This window comes from Thamnophis elegans, chromosome 7 (genome assembly GCF_009769535.1).
Source record: "Thamnophis elegans isolate rThaEle1 chromosome 7, rThaEle1.pri, whole genome shotgun sequence".
In the NCBI taxonomy this organism is placed as follows: Eukaryota; Metazoa; Chordata; class Lepidosauria; order Squamata; family Colubridae; genus Thamnophis; species Thamnophis elegans.
Genome location: NC_045547.1, coordinates 47,234,735 through 47,254,602, shown reverse-complemented (window position 1 = coordinate 47,254,602; position 19,868 = coordinate 47,234,735). Strand labels below are relative to the sequence as shown.

Here is a 19,868-nt window from a genome sequence, read left to right as displayed (position 1 = left end):
TTCTTTGTGGCAGATATTGGAACACTGCTATCATGTCTCCCCTCATCCTTCTTTTCATTAAAATAGACATGCCCAGTTCCTGCAAACGTTCTTCATATGTTTTAGCCTCCAGTCCCCTAATCGTCTTTGTTGCTCTTCTTTGCACTCTTTCTAGAGTCTCCACATCTTTTTTACATTGTGCTTTTCAACACTTCTTGTGATCTTGATTCTATCCCTCTGTTTATGCAGGCTAGATCTGTTTTGGATTTTTTGGCAGCTGCTACACACTGCTGGCTCATATTTAAATTGTTGTCCACTACATGGTGTACAATGATGATAGATGATGATGATGATGATGATGATAGATAGATAGATAGATAGATAGATAGATAGATAGATAGATAGATAGATAGATAGATATAGATTGATTTTTATGATTGCAAACCATCCAGAGTTATCCTTTGGTAAGATTGGAGTGGGGGGGGAGAGACACAATAAATTTTATAAATAAATAAGTATACATAGTTCAGTAAGTTATGCTTGTTAAATGGCTACTCCTACATTATGAAATAATGCCACAAATAAAGTCTTAGTTTCTCTTCAGATAGTTAAGGCTTTAATTCTACACTTCCATTCTCCAGAAAAACTAACATTTAACTATAGAGACTATGTGGTAAGGAAAAACAACCATAAAACCCAACATTTAGAGATTACCTGCTCCAGCTTTTCAGACCTTATTGTTAAAAGTTTTGTTGTCTGTCTCAAACCACCCTGTACTCAGGTAGATGATCTAAGTCCATTGGACTGATTGGACAAGCTATTAAACCAATTTGTTCAAAGGTTTCATTTCACAGCATTTCAGCAATGTTAAGGGGAAAACATTCTGAGTCTCTGCATGAACAGTTGGGAAGCAAGAATTTTTTGAGGGGGGTATGTTTATGTATGAATATGGGTGTGGAAATATATAAAACAAATAACTTTTAGTTGAAATTGGTTAAGTAAGCATCAACTTTAATTTAGAAAACAGATGAGTGGAAAACAATGTATTGAATATAGAGCAGTGTTTTTCTTTTTTTGGGTAGTCGAATAGATTACAAATTACCAACACCCCAAACACAAATTGCATGGTGCTTTAAAAAAAATAAAATAAAAATCCAACTACAGATCCAATTCCTCAATCTACAAAGCTTTCTGATTTGACTGATCATTTTCTTGGTCTCATTTTTTCTGGATCTGGCAGTAAAGGGCCATTGAAAACACCATGCCAACAATCTGAAAAAGAAAGAAAGATATTTAAGATGCATTATTTGGCAACTTCAGTAACACTTCAGTACACAGCAAGAACATTTTGTTTGCAAAATTCGTGGATTTTGCATGTACTAATGGAGCTGCTATGTTAAAGATAGCTTCCAACACCATTTAGAGATATGACTTTCAGATAGTGGGATTTTAATTAAACCCATGTATATCGCAGTATAGGAAACCTCAACTTATTCTGAAAGATGGATTGTTTTAACAAGTGAAGACAAGTTGTGAGATTCTTATTTGTACTTTATATTGCAACATTTGTGGGAAAGAGATCAGATTTCTTGAGAGCTGAAAAGATTTTTCATACTGCTTCCTGTCAACATTAGAATTCTTAGAAACCTTACTCATAAAGATATGAATTACTTGCATTTCTATAATAAATTACAGCAAAACAACAATCTTGCATAATTGAATAACTAATGTATTCTTGCATAAATGTTCATGGATTTATGTTCACTACTTCAAATCCAAATATTATAAAAATATTTTTTTAAAATAGTTTGTGTTGAAGGTGCTACAATATTTGTAATTTGAATTCTTGTGCAACTGTTATTATAAATGTGGGGATTTGCTGTTCTAAATAACTGGTCACTTCAATTTAACAAAATATTTATAACAAATTTAAGTAGAAATTTGAGCACATTCATATATGTGTTGCTTTAAATAAAATTGAAACTATCAAATGGAATTTTTTCACTGGAGTTTTAAAATTGACTATTTTTCTAGCTCTTCATGAATATTTGGTAGCTTTAAAATTGATTATTTTAAAGCTACCACATGTTTATGAAGAGCTAAAAAAATCAGAACTCTGACTACATTTTTGTAATCAATAATTGAAACGAACACTAAACAACAAGACTACATAAAAAGTGGCAGGTCTGCTTCACTGTTCCACAAATAAAGTTATTTGGAATTCACTCTAAAAGAACTAGTTATAGAACAGTATGGCTGGTGTACATCAGCTGTAGGAGAAGTAAATAATCTTCAGTCTTTGATGCCTTCTCTAACTGCTACACTTGAAAACAACTCTCATTTCAAGACAGAAAACATGATATCTCTATTGAATAGCAGAGATTAAAACAAAAACAAAAAACAAAGAGGAAAAGAACAAATAGCCTTTCTCAATATAAATTCTTGCCCCACCCAATGAAGACTTTACCTTTACAAAAGAACGTACTATAGTAATAAGTTGCCAAACATTTACAATGGGAAGCTCAGAGATCCAAGCAACTGTTATCTGCAAAGCTAACTATTAACTGATAAACGAGCTGTATGTTTTACATCTCTTTCTGTAAATTAAGATATCAGAGACTAAGAATCTATCTGGAAAGGTAAATGAAGCTAAGTTTCCTTTTCCATTAAAAAAGAAATCCTTAATGCTTTCTTTGTTTGGACTTCACTCCTTGTTCTTATTGAACCCACCTCATTTTTGTAGTTCCAAGTTCAAATTCTTGTTATTGGACAAACTGGATTAACATCCAACTCCTGGACCTTATCCAAAACCCACCACAGCATTAATCAAATAATAAAAAGCAGGTTCTCATATTTGAATTAAAATATTTTCTCACAAGAATTCCATAATTACAGAGGTCACATTAAAATTTAAAGTCTTATTTTTACTGCACTTTAATTCTGTTGTTATTATCATTATTCTTTCTTGTTTTTTCGTAAAACAAAGTTTGAGTGTAGGGGTTAATCCATCAGGCTAAAAACTGTGAGACAGTGACTTTTGTTCCCACCTTAGTCAATCACTTTCTCTTTGAGTCTACAAAGGAAATAATGGCAAATCACTTTTGAAATATTACCAGGAAACTTTAGGGATTTTTCCAGGCGATCTCCAGAATGCACGATTAACTCAATTGCCCCATCCCGCCCCTCCCCCCCAAACCCTGACCAACTAATTAAGTTTCTTTAAAAAAAACCTCTTAATTTGGATAGAAAAATTAAGAACTGATTTAAAATTTTATGTGTATTAATCTGAGACAAAGATTCAGTACAGAAACAATAATCCAGTGACATGGTGGTAGTTATGGCAGTTCTATTATTAGCTCTACAAATGGCATAGTTTGATCCAGTCCAAGACAGGTTTCCTCTCAAGTCATGGATGATTGTCTGCCACCTGTTTTTAGAGGAGGCTGTTAATTTTATTATTGCCTGAATCACTGTTTTGGGGTCTGACAAAAAAATATTGTATCTATTGTTTTAAAAATATTAAAGAGGAATATAAACAAAGAAACAAAAACTTCCTGCGATTTTGATGCTCTCTCTCTTTTGATTCAGCCTAGGACTGCTTTAGCTTTTTTGACCGCTGCAGCAGAGTACTGATTCATACTTAAGCAGTGATCCACCAGGACACCCAGATCCCTCTCATTTACTTAATTGCTCATTGTCTACTCCTCTTGTTTTTGAATAGAGAGGAAATGTTTAGGGATATCTCCCTTTAACTCTTTGACCCTTTTAAAATTATTTTACTCACTCCACTGTTCATTCCACTATTTACCTTATATGTTATTTGCAATCTCTGTATCAGCTCTGTTTACTCAACAGGAAGTCTATCAGAATACACAGCTTCTTTTCTTGTTCCTTCTATTTATTGAACTACACAATTCAGGAATCCAGTAAGATCCCACTCATGGCCTCTACTGAGTAGGACTTTGTTCAGTTCCCAACCATTTTTCATATAATTCACAGTCAGGATTTTCCTATTTACCTGGATAAAGTAGGAATATGCAATAGAAGGGACTCCATTTATTCAGTGGGCCCAATCTTTTATGTTCTAATTTCTAATGACTCCACCCCCCCAAAAAAAAATTGGCGGGACTTTTGAATCCAAAACATGGAAGGTAGCAACCTAGCAGCAGCTCTTTTCTGAACATCAGAAATATTCTTCATCAAGTCACTATCGATACTGTTGAGGTATGGAGGAGGAGGAGCTAATGTCGCGATGATATGGACGTGTGGTCTCGATGCTCCGAGACCGCAGCCAATACTTTTGCCGATACACTTTCTACAGCATGTAACAACTGATACACTTTCTACAGCATGTAAAGAAGGATTGTGTTTGTTTTAAATAAAAAATAATTTAAAAAAAAATACTGTTGAGGTATGCTTATCCTTTAACAAGACTTGATCAACCACAACCATTCAATTTGATGTACTACCAATGAAATGATAGCTTGCAATATCATGACAGATTGAAATAAGATTTTATTGCTATACCTCAATAAATGCCAGTCCAAATGCTATCCCCATAACTATAACCATATTGTTCTTCAATATTTCCATAATTACAGTCGCACAAGTCTGAAAGAAAGGAAAAGACAAAAATGGTATAAATCCTGCATGCATCAGCTATTTTAACCAAATAGTCATGTTACAAATTTAAATTAATTTTGCTGGTATCAAAAGGCAAAGGAGAAATGAATATCTTCATTTTTTCAAACTTCCAAGATCTACTGTGAGATTTTTATGGTTCTAATGAAAAAGTGGATAATCAATTGAATAAATAAATAAGATCTGAATTGTTTTTGATAAGTATTACAATAGCAACATTTAAGAAACAAAACAGTTTTAATAATTGGTTTCATCCAGGTTTAGAAAGTCAATCAGACAAAATAACTCTTTAAAAAACCAAGCACTAAAACTACTGAATGCCTAAGCCACTTGGGGATTTTCTATGAATTCCATATTTTATGTGGAAGAAATGTGAAAAATACATAAAAACAAGTTGGCCTATAGAATTTGATGGGAGCTCCCAGTTGTGATAACCATTAAGTCATATGAATATTAGTCTAACTTGTCTCTCAATTATTTTTCAATGGGATTATTTTCATCACGTCATCAATCCATCATGCATTGTTTTAGAAGCTTTTTCAATACATTGTTAGATAGGAGATTATGCATCATTATATAAAGGAAGACTTTGGTGTATTTGTACTTATTCTGGAATATAAAAGAGCAACCTGCATGTTCAAAAATTTGAGAGAAATGTTTTGGGTATTACACAGGACAGAACACAATTTCTCTCTATTAGTTCAAAAATAGTTCAACTTTCAGAATGTTTTGTGTAAACCTGAAGAAAAGACATGTCAGTATTAAAGAATCAACTTACTAAAGTATTCATTCATGTGTTTATTTATATGATTGCTTATTAATCAACTGACTCTGATATCATATTAGAAACATGTTAGATCCTAAAAAATAAATATTTACTCATTTTGGCATAATACAGCACTTAAATAGTGCTGAGTTAGAAACCAGGACATTGCGAGTTCTAGTTCTGCCTTAGGAATAAAAACATTAGGTCAATTACTTTCTCTCAGCCCAAGGAAGGAAGCAATAGCAAAACACTTCTGAAATCTTGCCAAGAGAATTCCATTGACCTGTCCAGGTAGTTGATAAAAATTAATGCTGACTTGAAGACATCAGAAAACAAACAAACATAGTAGTGACAGAAATGCAAATTATAATAATTATGCTTTTCATTAGCTTTCCCCTAACCCGGGTGTTTCCTAGATGAAGACTAGGAAAGAAGTATAAACATCCAATCAATGCCTGAAAATCATCCTGCATTACTGTTCCCTATAATGATTCCATGATATATGAATCTGGAGACTACAAATGGCCACTAAACCTAATAGTCATTGATGTATTCATGCTATTTTTTTCTTACCTTTGCATAGTGTTGTTTATCACAATAAATTGTACCTATGTCTGTCTGATTACATTCACATCCATGGTAAGGACTAAAGTTTTGTCCCCAATCTTCTTTTCCTTTAAGCATGCCACAACATTTGTTCTACAAGAAAAACAATAATGAAGAGTTTAGTTTGATAAACTAATTCTTCTGATGCATAAGCAGCAAAGCTTATACTGCAATCTTTTCAGTTTTCCATTAACTTTGCTGAATATTCTTCCCATATAAGGGCCATATAAGAGGTATATACCATTCACTGACACAAAGAAGGGAAATTTGATGAATTTATAGCCACTTTTGCAGAAAACTGAGATTGGTTGTTTAAAATACAGTGTTAGACAGACAGACATTTTACATTATATTTTACATCCTGTAAAATTAGAAAAATCACCATGAAAATATGCGGGCAATATTTTTTTGGTCAGAAGACTAGAAAAGAGATGAAATATAAAAGCCTAACTCTATAGGATTGTTGGCATCCCTCCGCATCTACTAATTACATTTACACACTATAGTCATGATTTAAACCTAGTTCTTCTGTTCATGCATCCCAATGTAAGATGCTAGCAGTGAATTTGTGATGTGATATTATGATGCATGCATTTTCACTTGCCTGTCTTCCCACATCCCTATGTCAATGCCACAATCAAACCAAATTAAAATGGTTATTCTTTTTCTTGATAATTAAAAACAAAAATTAACAGTCAGAAGTGTTCTATAATATGTAGATACTGTATGTATTGCTGCCTGTTAATATCTAAACATCAAGTAAAAATCTACAGAAGTGTTTCTCAGCCTTGACAACTTTAAGACATGTGGACTTCAACTCCCAGAATTCTGGAAGTTGCCAATGTTGAGAAACACTGATCTATGGCTTGGAAACAGAATTCTTGAGAAGTCAGCAGTGTCATAAACAGGCTCTAGTAGATTATAGTTATCTAACATTGCCTGGAATACCAAATACGGACATCATTTTCTCAGCTCATTAATATTTCCAGGAGTCAGTCATTTTGGTGCAGATTATTGGTATCAGAGGTGGGCTACTGCTGCCGGTTTGGCCCAGAGCAGGAAAACCAATAGTAGCGGCATCTGGAAGCTCCGCCCACCCACCCGGATGTATGCAGGAGCATGCTGTGCATGCAGGAGCGCGTCCGAACCGGTAGTAAAAAAATTGGCAACCCACCACTGATTTGTATTCAATAAAGCTTGGTCTGTATTTGCTATTGTGAAATTAGGGAATTGGAGATGACAATGGTTTTCAAACATATAGTAGTTTGATTTTAAGATGTTAGAAAAAGTAGAGTAAAAATAGTAGTAAATATTAATGAACTTAATTTGCCTCCATCTCAAAGTTGTGGAACTTGTTCAGAGCATCCTTATTATTAGATGAAGCAAGTTTTAATACATCCATTTCTTTCTCGAGAGTCTGGTTTACGAGGCCTTCAATCTGCAAATGAACAGATGATACAATCAGCCTATGTAATTTATTTACTACATAACTTAATAAGATTGAAGAATGAAATACCTGAGATTTATATACTGCTCCCAAAATGCCTGCTACAATTTGAAGAAGCAGAATCAACAGTAGTCCAATGAAAAACTGGTGGGAAGAAAAAAAAATCTCAGCTCCAGGAAGGTGTATTTACAAAGTGCTTCATTTTGTAAATGTTCTGGAATGGTTTACAATATTCTAATATATTTATAAAGTGAAACAAAATCCCTTGAAAAGGCACTTGTTAGGAAATACAGATTTTTGAAATCAGAATGTGAGTATAGGCAATGTTCAAAAGTTGTACATAAGAGATATTTTAAGAAAATACAATTTTTATGTATTTAAGAAAACTGAAATCAACGGAATTCTATAATTCAGTATGTACTATAATTGTACATAATTCTGAAACAAAGCTGCATTTTCTCTAGACAATATTTTTTAGAAGGCATGGCTCATGAGATGTCATATTGTTTTCCATCCATTAGAATAATGACTTGCTTCCTTTCAATGATATGTGCTTGCTTGTATGGTATAATTGCATTTTTGAATAATTAGTCAAAGTAGGCCATGTATTTTTTAATACATGTTAAAACACTTAATGATTAACCTTACAGTTTGCCATACTTGGGTTAAAACCTAAGCGTCGCTTAAGTAAGTTCCAAAAAAATGCCATTCATAATTCTGATTAGGCATAAATAATAATAGAGCGATCACTATTTAACAAGAATGAGGGACAATGTTGGATTAAAATAATGGAGGCTCACAAAAGTCAAACTTGTTTTTTACAAGATAGTATGAAAATGATTCATTAAAACCAATGTTGAAGTACAAAGGAATATCAGGAGAGGGGAAGAAAGGATTTTATTTTATAGCTGACAAAGCTACTTAAAACTTCTTAAAGAGTTTTGTGAACTTCTTTTCTTTGGTATCTACAAACTTGCCTTTATCATAACACACCAAAATAAATACATCCATTGAGACTGAACTTGCTTTTTAGTACTGATTAGATCTGTCCAGGTGATGAAATGTATGGAATTGTGGAGGCAAGGCAAGCTTCTGTCTGGTACAAGGGTACAGCATCTGATTAACCCCTAAGATTGTCTACAAACTGCGCTGTTACTGCAGAAGCTGCCTACCATAACTAAGTCTGACTGGTTTTTGGGAAGAAGCCTCTTCTGTGGCTCCCAGATTATGGGATGTTTTTCCACTAAGGTGGAATTATTTAGGAAAATGGTAAAGGCATATATTTTTTTTGCCAGACTTCTACTTATCAAATATTTCAATTACTGCATTCAATTTGTTTAAAACTTTCTATTACTGTTATAATCACTTGGAATGTTGGGATAAACACAAAGATGGCATATACATTTTATAATGAACAGCATTAAATGAATAAATATATGGTAAAGGATACAATCAGTAGCTCTGATCCTAATTACTGTGCATGCAAAAGTCCCACATTAGCAGATTACATAGATGGCGTATGTTGTACGCTTATTTTAGATATTTGAAAGTTAAGTGACTGCAGTTAAAACAGAATTACCCTTATAGATCACATGCAAATGTAGCTCTGTCTCAGTTGTCCTATATGCTTTCTGAAGAATTGGGAAAACTGAGATCACTAATGCCAGCCTGTAAATATTCCAGGTTGCAAGCCCATGTCTTTCAGTTTCCCCACTTTCCTCAAGTGAGAAAAACACTGAGTGCCAAGATTGCCACAGTTCAACTCAAAAGCAACTTAAGGAGAACCAGGGAAACAATCTGGCACCCTACACAGGTCCTTTACGCTACCTCTGAGGAATATGCCCAGTTCAAATAATTTAGCAATTGGTCCTCTACCCTAATGACCAGCTGAGTAGGCAGGGCTCAGTGGTCATGTGACTGGGTGGGCATGGACAACTTAATGTCACTCACGTTGATGGCCGCTTCACCTTAGCTGTTACAATGTAATAAGGGTTAACTGGAGAGGTAATTTATGTAAGCAGGGCAATAAAGATTAGGCTAGAAACAACACCAGGTTTCCTTCCTGTCTTCCTTACAGGATTAGCCCTGTAAAGTGGAAAAAAACAAAAGGAGATTTCTTCCAACAACTGATTCTCCAAACTGTTTAAAAAGTTAACAACCAATTCTCCCAAATAGGTGCGAACTGGCTGAATCCCACCACTGAACATGCCATTTTTGAGGAATTACTGAAATAGTATTATGATGTAGCAGAATCCACATTCTGAAACCTACAAAGAAACCAGCACCTTTTTTTTTGGTGAACATCCTTATATAAATACTGAATTGAATTAAGAATCAGAATATCCCAAAAGTGACTGCATTGGAGAAAAGCAGTTATGACAGACATTCAGATAGCAGCAGGCTTTTATTTTCATTCTGAAATCTATTTGGTTCAGGTTCTTTTCTAGTCTTCTTCAAAATAGGGGTTCATAATGTATGTAGTCTATGTAATCTGTAATCAAAGTTCACATTAGCCAGTATTAGAATTCCTACCTAGTGTGCAGATACGTAATAATACAGATAGTCCTTAACTTATGACCACAATCGAGCCCAAAGTTTATGTTGTTCAGTGAATTTTGCCCCATTTTACAACCTTTTTAGCCAGTTATTAAGTGAATCACTGCAGTTTGTTAAGTTAGTAACATGGTTGTTAAGTGAATCTGGCTTCCCCATTGACTTTGCTTGTCAAAAGGTCGTAAAAGCTGTTCACATGACCTCAGGATACTGCAACCATCATAAATAGGAATCAGTTGTCAAGTATTCAAATTTTGATAACATGATCCGAGGATGCTGCGAAGGCCGTAGTGTGAAAAATGATCATGTCATTTTTCCAGTGCTATTATAACTTTGAATGGTCACTGAACGGACTGTTATAAATTGAGGGCTACCTGTATTTATGGACTTTGGCTTAAAAAGGCATCATTTCTACCTTTAATTTGTAATTCACGTTTTCCCCAAAACTCCTTAAATTCATATCTTTCCACACAGAAAATGGTAAGGAGTACACCACAGTGTAGTTACACTTCTCATTGGCAGTAGAAGGCACATTCTCCTTATGCCTGCTTGAGAAAAAAAATCCTAACTAAAACTAAAGATAATTTATTGTCCAACAAGATAAATACATGCAGGGAATTGCTTTGAAAATATTGGCAAAGAAAATGTTATAGAAATTGAAACTCTACCAGGAGGAGCATGCACTGGCTCTCTTTCATGGCACCACAGCAACCTAGAAACCCAAGCACCATAATGACAGAGCCCACAGCAATGAGGAGATCAACAGCAGGAAGCAAGCTTGAGTCTGTTTTGAAGTCCTGTAAAAAGAGAAATACAAGGTTTCAGATACAATCAGTGAAATAGTTAAGGAAGCTAAAGATAATCTAAAAAGGAAGCTAGGAGCAAATGAACAGCTCTCTATTATTCATAAACATAAGTCATATTATCAGCAAACTACTTTGCCCTAAGGCAATACCCTCAGTCATGGCATTTCATTCTGATTGTTCAGCACTCAAGGACATTGCTCTAGTGCTGGAACTCCAGAGAAGGCAGTGGATTGCTTTGGTACAGGTGAGATGTACTGAAATGGGCTATGCAGAAGTGGGATTGCCTGGTTTTTAGCCAATACAGCAGATTATAAATTCCCAGATTAGAACAGAATGATGAATATTTGTGTTACTCATATCCTGCATTTTCAATGTCAGTTTGTTTCCTGGATGGCAAACAAAGTCGTATTATAATGGAAAGCTAATAAAAAATAAATTTATATATTCTGTACAAATAATTAAGGAAAGCAAAATCAAATCAAATGAATAGTACGAGTGTCAGCATTCCAAATATCATGCAGAATTAAATCAGAGTCCAAGAGCTATCCTTAAGGTTCCAATTTAATAAGACAGGCATGTTGGCATTATACTATGGATCCCAATACTGAAAATGACATCAGAATTCCACCCAGTTAAAAGTTCATGATCTTGTCCCCACACCCACAATCCATCACATGGTCCAATCTTCTTCTTCCATGCTGGCATCCACACCCAGCTGCTTCCTGTCAGGTGTACTGGTGCGGAGACAAAATATGACCTTGGCTTCTAGTAAAGAATGAAAACAATACATTCCACAATCCTACTCCTGTCTATTCCCCCTCCCATCAACTATACTAATGAAACAGCATAATGAAATAAGAGAAAGTGTGGCAGGCCAAAATTCTAAAAGGAATATAATTGCAGGCCTGACAAAGAGTAAAATAACACACTCTCTCAAACCAGCTTGAATGAACCATAAGACCTTTTGCCTGAACAGATTAAAGGTGTACACAAGTATTCTTAGGATTGATTATGTGTCATTATGTATTAGGAGTTTTGAACTCCTAATCACCTGAAAGAACATTAGAAATACATCATGATGAAGAAAATCAATCAGCATAGTCATTAGATGAAAATTCCCGGAAAGGGCATTTCAGTATGAGGAACTCAAATAAATTTCCAGTTATTTCCAGGGGATGTCATTTGTTGGTCTAGCACAGTCTCCTGGTTGCTATTGAATCATGTTACATGGCAAACATATAAACTCACCATAATAAGGGCAGCAATCTAACAGGCATTTGCTAATTAATGCCCTTATGCCACAGGGCAAAAATAGGTGACAGATTATTATTTGATCTGATTATTTGATATGATTTATTTGATCCTGAAAAACTGAAAACAGGATCAGGCATACCCTGGCTGGTAAAACAAACCAGGAAATTTTAGGACTGTAGAGTAGATTAATAAATTGAGAAAACCCACAGAAATTTCTTTTATAAACCACATGGATATGTCCATGAAGGCACAGAAGTCAAGCTGGACTAGAAGAGGATGATGTTTTTAATATTAAAAAAAACTAATGCAGGAGAAGAATGTTATATTAGTACATTGCTGGTATAGAGTTGCAACAGTTGCTCATACCTTCATTGAATTTGCATTTAAATCAATTTGTATAGCTGACACCAATATTGTAAACTGTTTTCCAAAAAGATTTTAAGAGATAATTATTTGTATCTTATTCCTGATCACATGAATAAAATGTTTCAAGAACACTTTTCATGCTTCATTCAATACAATGTTAAGTTTCTATTTTTACATTTAAAAGCTTAAATTAAATTGGTAAGATATACTTTCTTAACTGGAAAATCTAAGAGTAAATTGGGGGCGGGGGAGATAAGGCTCACACCATAAATTCTAGGAGAATTCATCACCGCTTGGGATTGCTCAAATTTTGCTAATTCTCAGATTCTTTATTCCAAACGTTTAAAAAAAAGTTTTACATTTTGAAAATTAAAACAAGTTAATGTCTTTCATTTCTCAGCAAAGTTATTATGAGGCCAAACTATTTTTACAGAATAACTACAAGCAAAGGTATAATTCTATCTAAGTTTCTAAGGGAAGATTCTCTTTCTAAGGGAAAATCCTTACCTAAATCTTTTTATGGAGAAAAGGAGGTAAATATTTAGCCAGGAATGAGTTCGAGTTTCAAGTTTCGAGTTTTATTTCATTTGTATGCCGCCCTTTTCCCTAAGGGGACTCAGGGCGGCTCACAACTCAAAGAAGGGAAAGGGGGATACAGACAGTTTAACAACAACACAGAACAGTACATAGTTAAAAAACGCAACAATCATACCATTCGAAAGGGGGCGACGAAGCTTTAGCCCCAGGCCTGTCGGAACAGCCAGGTTTTAAGGGCTATGCCGAAGGCTTGGAGGGTGGTGAGGGTACGAATCTCCACGGGGAGTTCGTTCCAGAGGGTCGGAGCAGCCACAGAGAAGGCTCTCCTCCAGGTAATCGCCAGTCGACATTGGCCGGCGGATGGAATTCGGAGGAGGCCTAGTCTGTGGGATCTGATTGGTCTAGTGGAGTTAATTGGCAGCAGGCGGTCTCTCAAGTACCCAGGTCCAATACAATGAAGGGCTTTATAAGTGACGACTAGCGCCTTGAAGCATATCCGGAGACCAATAGGCAGCCAGTGCAGCTCGCGGGGGATAGGTGTTACGTGGGTGAACCGAGGTGCACCCACAATCGCTCGCGCGGCTGCATTCCGGACAAGCTGAAGTCGCCGAATACTCTTCAAGGGCTGCCCCATGTAGAGCACGTTGCAGTAGTCCAGTCTGGAGGTCACAAGGGCGCGAGTGACTGTTGTGAGAGCCTCCCGGTTCAGGTAGGGACGCAACTGGTGCACCAGGCGAACCTGGGCAAATGCCCCCCTGGTCACAGCTGACAAGTGGTGTTCAAAAGTCAGCTGTGGGTCCAGGAGGACTCCCAAATTGTGGACCCTGTCTGAGGGATGTACTGTTTGACCCCCCAGCCTGAGAGATGGAACACTTGGCCAATTAGTAGGAGGGAAGCACAGCAGCCACTCGGTCTTATCTGGGTTGAGTACAAGCTTGTTAACCCCCATCCAGTCCCTAACAGCCTCGAGGCCCTGGCACATCATGTCAATCGCTTCATTGAGTTGGCACGGTGCGGACAGATACAGGTGCGTATCGTCCGCATACTGGTGGTATTTTATCCCGTGCCGTCGAATGATCTCACCCAGCGGTTTCAAGTAGATATTAAATAGGAGGGGGGACAGGACCGAACCCTGTGGCACCCCGCACGTCAGGGGCCTAGGGGTCGATCTTCTGCCCTCCGACCAACACCGACTGCGACCTGTCCGAGAGGTAAGAGGAGAACCACCTTAGAACAGTGCCTCCCACCCCCACCTCCCGCAGTCGTCGCAGAAGGATACCATGGTCGATGGTATCAAAAGCCGCAGAGAGGTCAAGGAGCACTAGGACGGAGGCATGACCTCCATCCCTGGCTCTCCAGAGATCATCGATCAATGCGACCAAAGCAGTTTCCGTGCTGTAGCCAGGCCTAAATCCCGACTGGAAGGGATCTAGATAATCGGTTTCCTCCAAGGACCGCTGGAGCTGAAAGGCTACCACCTTCTCAACAACCTTCCCCACAAAGGGGAGGTTGGAGACTGGACGATAGTTGTTTAGAATGGCTGGATCCAAAGATGGCTTCTTCAGGAGGGGTCTCACCACTGCCGCCTTTAGTGGGGGGGGAAAGATCCCCTCCTGAAGGGAGGCGGCAACGACCGCCTGAATCCAGCCCCGTGTCACCTCCCTGCTGTTAGCAACCAGCCAGGAGGGGCACGGGTCCAGTACACATGTGGAGGCACTTACAGCTCCCATGGCCTTGTCCACGTCCTCAGAGGTAACAGCTTGAAAATCAATCCAGAGATGTCCTACCAGATTATCCCCTGGTGCCTCAGCTGGTTCTGCGGAATTGGAGTCCAGGTCCACCCGAAGCCGAGCAACTTTATCTGCGAGGAATTGGACGTAGTCCTCAGCTCTGCCTTGCAAAGGATCGCTCGTATCCCTCCTATTTAGGAGGGAACGGGTTATCCTGAACAAGGCGGCTGGGCGCGACTCAGCGGAAGCAATCAGAGAGGCAATGTATGTTCTTTTTGTCATCCTAATTGCCCGGATGTAAGCTCTGATGCTGGATGTTAGAAGTGCTCGGTCTGACTCGGACTTACTGGATCTCCATCGCTTTCTCCTCACCATTTTAAGTACGGCTACTTAAAATAGGAAAAATATATTTACATTAAAGTTTCTTTTATTAAATAAAGTAATTCTTTATTTATACCTTGAAATTGATCTCAACTTCCAAAGAGGAGTAGAGGGTGACAGCTATAGAATTAATTTCATTTTTATCCATTTTATTTTTCTGTGGCTTGCCAGGAAGATGCAACTGTAGTATGTGTTGACACCTCTAATTATTAGTGATAAAAGAAAAGCATATTTACCTCTTGGGTATCTTTGCTGACACGTATCCATATAGAGACTCCCAGAATAATACATCCAATTATCTAGTTAAAGAGAGAAAAAAACCGATATCCTGAAAATAATGAAGCCACTATTTAATGCAGATGCCTGGAACATTTTTTCTATTATTTAATTATTTAACCCAGAGGTGGTATTCAGCTGGTTCTCTCTGGTTCGGGTGAACCAGTATCAGCGGCTGTGGTAGGCTCCGCCCACTTACCTCATCGTAATGCGTGAACAGAAGTTGATGCACATGTGCAGAAGGTGGCACGTGCGCTTTCATTTGCGAACCAGTAGGGAAGGGAAGTGAATTCCACCACTGATTTAACCCCATCTTAATATGCATTAGCAATCCAAAACACCATATACAAATTTATTCTATTAATAAAAGAAATCTAATTTCTCAAGTACTGCCTTAATCAAAATATCAATTTCTCACTTAAAATATAATTTTGTTTTCGGGAAAAATTGCTATGACATGCAACACACATAAAAAGATCATGTTGCCATCTTGACTTCTGTATAACACACCCTGTGAATTCTTTTGCTTGCTTTTTTATCTCAATATTATGTTTAATTTTTTTTAAGTACATTTTTAAATACCGGAGAAAGGGCCACACTTTTCCCGTTTTCCCTTTGAATGTCAAAAGACATTACAGGTAGTCCTCGACTTACAATATTTCACTTAGTGACTGTTTGAAGTTACAGCAGCGTTAAAAAAGTGACATGACCGTTTTTCACGCTTACAACCTTTTGTAGCATCACCATGATCACATGATCAAAATTCAGATGCTTCGGAACTGACTCACATTTAAGGGTCATGTGATCACTTTTTGCAACCTTCTGATAAACAAAATCAATGGGAAAAGCAGATTCACTTAACAACCATGTTACTAGTTTAACAACTGCAGTGATTCACTTAACAACTGTGGCAAGGTTGTAAAATGGGGCAAAATTCACTTAACAAATGTTTCACTTAGCAACAAAAATTTGGAGTTCAATTATGGTAATAAGTTGAGGACCACCTGTATTTTTTTCATAGCACAATGCACAAGTAGCTTAAGGATAAATTTCTGAATTGGTTAAATTACTCAACATTCAGGTCAAACAGAAATCTTCATCAGTGTGAGTAGTATTACTTTACTAATAAATTGATACTATCTATCATATTCCACTATAATTAAGTACATTAGGACTGGGGTGGCGGAGGGAATTGTTTCCATGGAAGGAAAGCAAGGTCTGTCTTTATTTGAAATTCTGGGAACCTGTCCAGCAACTGTACAGAAGGGTGGTGTTTCTTTTTGTATGCAAGATGTCACAAGAGATTAGGAGGGGAAGCTAATGACTAATTTCTCTGATAATTAATGCTTCTGAATACATCACAATGGACTCCAGGTTTTCTTGGAACCCCATCAAGTAAATTTGGACAGATGACAATAATATTTTCCACCCTCCCAAAGATGAATAGACAGACATAAGCTTATGCATACCTGTACACATAATTTTACTAATAATCTAAGAATGGAATATGATCCCTGAGTATCAGTGGGATATTCCAGATTTTGAGGAAGTGACATCGCTGCCATACAGAGATGGCTAAGCACAAAATGTTTGTTACAGTGCAAGTGAACAATGCTAAAACATCAGTTTATCAAACCAACAATATATCCAAGAAATTGAATGCAAGGTAAATATGAGACCTCAACTCTAAAAAAAGAAATCATTCCTTTAAAATTATATTTTTTTCAAACTCACATCTCAAGGTCTCACCTTTTCTCCCTATATATAACCGCATTGATAAAATATTCAAAATCTGCTAACCATCATCTCTCATCCTTCCGTCAAGTTACCAACAATTTTTTTCCAATTTGGAACTGCGGTATGATATACGATGGAACTTGTTGTTCCTATGTTGTTTTTAAGTTATGTGTTTGTTTCTGTTGATGTGCTTTTGTGTATAAAATAAAAATATATTTTTTAAAAAACATTTTTTTCATCAATTCTTTCTTTTACCTCATCTCACATCCTCAAATTGTCTTACAGCATGGGAGGCAGGCCATAACCACAAGCCATTTCCTAGCATTAAACTTTCCTTAGGACTCTCAAAGTATTCCCAGACTTGATAGGGCTAACTGTGTGTTTGTGTATGAAGGAGACGAAATAAGAGAGATAAAGAGAGAGAATTATGGAATGCTAGGCAATGACATGTTTTCAGCCAAGGCTGAACATAGTCATTTCACCATCTACTCCTCCACCCAATCCCAGACATGTTATTTGATTTTGTCCCTTTAAGAGACAGCATGATATCACTTGGCATGGTATTGGCTATTAAAACAATGGTTGACTCAAAAATCAAGTCGTGACAGTAAGGGTTACTGAACGCCACACAGATTTATCTGGAAATACATGATTAAAATGTATTTTACTGTAGGAATAAAATGTAGGAATAAAACCAAAATATATTTGGAAAGTGATAAATCATGGAAGTATATTGCCGAACCAGACTGGACAGAGAACAGTGGTCAATTTATTCTTACTGGCAAAGTTGAATTAGCTACTACTTAAGAACTTAGCCAAAAATATTCAGATTGGTCTGGATTTATAGCAAACACACATTTTGGCATTTCAAATTCTTTCCTTTCAAATTCATTTTGCAGGACAACCTGAGAAATTAGAAAAATTTATTCTTACAAACTATAAAAACAAAAAACAAACAAACCTACATATGTTTAAATTGGAAAAGGTTAGTGCAGATAGGGGTTCCACAACAGTATCTATCTTAAACACAAATTCTCTGCCAAGTATTGAACAGTTTTAATTATTCATACCCCCCCCCCAAAATTATGAGAAAATCTCCACTTTTTCTGACCTTGTAATTCATCATTTAAGGGCTACAAGGTGGGTTGTCAGGCTGTTTTTGGAGTGGACACTGAGTAATATTTGAAAGAAAGAGGAATGTTTCAGGAATAGTAGGAAAGTAAGCAATGTGCAACTATCCCAGTAATCTCTTGAAATTCAGTATATGATCATACACCCAATTTGAAAACAATCGTGACTACACTAGGAAATAAAGCTTTAAAATTTGATAAACATGTTGGCAGATAATCTATATTTATTTTGCTACAGAAGTTATTTCAAAAAGCAGTCAATTTCCAACATTTACACACTTGTACAGAAAAGTATTTATATTTAATGCTTTTCTCCATATATCCCACACAAGTCTCCGTTTTTAAACTTAAGTCTTGCCACATTTTGTCCAGTCCGCAAAATAATTCAGTATTTATCTTCATTCTTATCAAGTACTGCTATTGGAACAGGTGGCTCCAACTACTCACATAATATCACATTTTAAGGCAACCAATATTTCACTGTTCTTTCTGATTTATATATTTTTCATTTCAAAAAGTTAGACTTACCCAAAATAAAAAGTTGAAGACAAACATGGAGTATTTCATACATGAGCTTACACCTGCCATCTTTTCTTACTCCAGAAAGAAATATTCTCAAATGGAAGGAAAATCTCTCAGAAGGGATCTTCTTTAAATTGTTCTATGGCAGAATTGGAAAGAAGTTCTTAGCTGCTTTCTTTGAGCTGACAATAAAAAGGGAACTTATGAAGGGAAAATATGTTCATTATTCATATCTGGTAGGTAAATATTAACCAGGGCACTGAACAAAAGTCAACTTTAGTATTTCCTTGTACACACCTGCAAAGTTCGTAAATATGAGTATTGGCCATACAATTACTTTTTCATCACTGTTGTAACTGTGAATGGCCACTAAATAAGTAGTCATTGTACAAGGACTACCTGTGCAGAGATTTAAATTCAGATATAGAAACTGTAGTAGGAATTATTCATTCTGGTGGGTACATGAAACAAAAAAAGTAAAAAAAAATTGAATAAAATTAATTAGGATTGTGGGATATGGTGGCACATTGGCAATCTTCCAGATTCTTGAGGGTTGGTCTTAGAGCTTTAATAGACATTCTATACAAATTATACTGTAGCCAATTAGCACAATATGAAACACAACTCATACATTCCTCAATAGAAACACTTTTTAACAATAATATGCTTGTTGGCGACAGCTATACAAACATAAAATGGATATAACGGTTATAGACTTCCTTACCTGTAACAGCTTTCCACATCTATTTCTTGAATGAGAAGCAAACCATTTTCAAAGAGAAAAACCAAGAAAATTCAGTACGCTTTTGAAAAGCACCTTTGTGCAAAAGTCTTACTGTTCAGCATCAGAAAGATGAACATATGGCTCCAAGTACTCAGTAGTTTGCATTGAATGTATGGTAGTAATGTAGCTCACAGGGATGACTGCAATAAATCATGATAGGAATGTATTGATAAATTTCTTTTTAAAATCTTTTATATTCTTTTATATTCTTTTCCTGTCTTCAATTTTTGTATCAGTTAATTTTTTTTAATGTAAAAACAATGGTGGAACTGTGCAAAAATCTTGGTGACAGCTGCCTGTTGCTTCTAAACCAGGAGCTGTGAGGCTCAGAGAGTCCATATTGCAAACCAATT

General features: G+C 36.3%; 1 protein-coding gene across 3 annotated transcripts in view; it reads right to left on the bottom strand.

Moving 5' to 3' along the window:
• Positions 1-656: 656 nt before the first annotated feature.
• The window catches only part of TSPAN8 (tetraspanin 8), a 35,896-nt gene continuing 16,684 nt past the window's right edge, over positions 657-19,868 (bottom strand). Inside the window, exons 2-10 of one of the 3 annotated variants that reach the window (XM_032221505.1) lie at positions 19,456-19,655; positions 18,738-18,870; positions 15,303-15,365; positions 10,661-10,789; positions 7,509-7,583; positions 7,323-7,430; positions 5,960-6,085; positions 4,507-4,590; positions 657-1,251 (exon numbers count right to left, since the gene is read on the bottom strand). In XM_032221505.1, the coding sequence (XP_032077396.1) occupies positions 1,198-1,251; positions 4,507-4,590; positions 5,960-6,085; positions 7,323-7,430; positions 7,509-7,583; positions 10,661-10,789; positions 15,303-15,365; positions 18,738-18,797 (699 nt within the window). In that variant the 5' untranslated portion in view covers positions 18,798-18,870; positions 19,456-19,655 and the 3' untranslated portion in view covers positions 657-1,197. Of the gene's footprint in view, positions 1,252-4,506; positions 4,591-5,959; positions 6,086-7,322; positions 7,431-7,508; positions 7,584-10,660; positions 10,790-15,302; positions 15,366-18,737; positions 19,073-19,455; positions 19,656-19,868 lie in introns of those variants that run through there. The other 2 variants (XM_032221506.1, XM_032221504.1) reach the window with 2 other exon arrangements.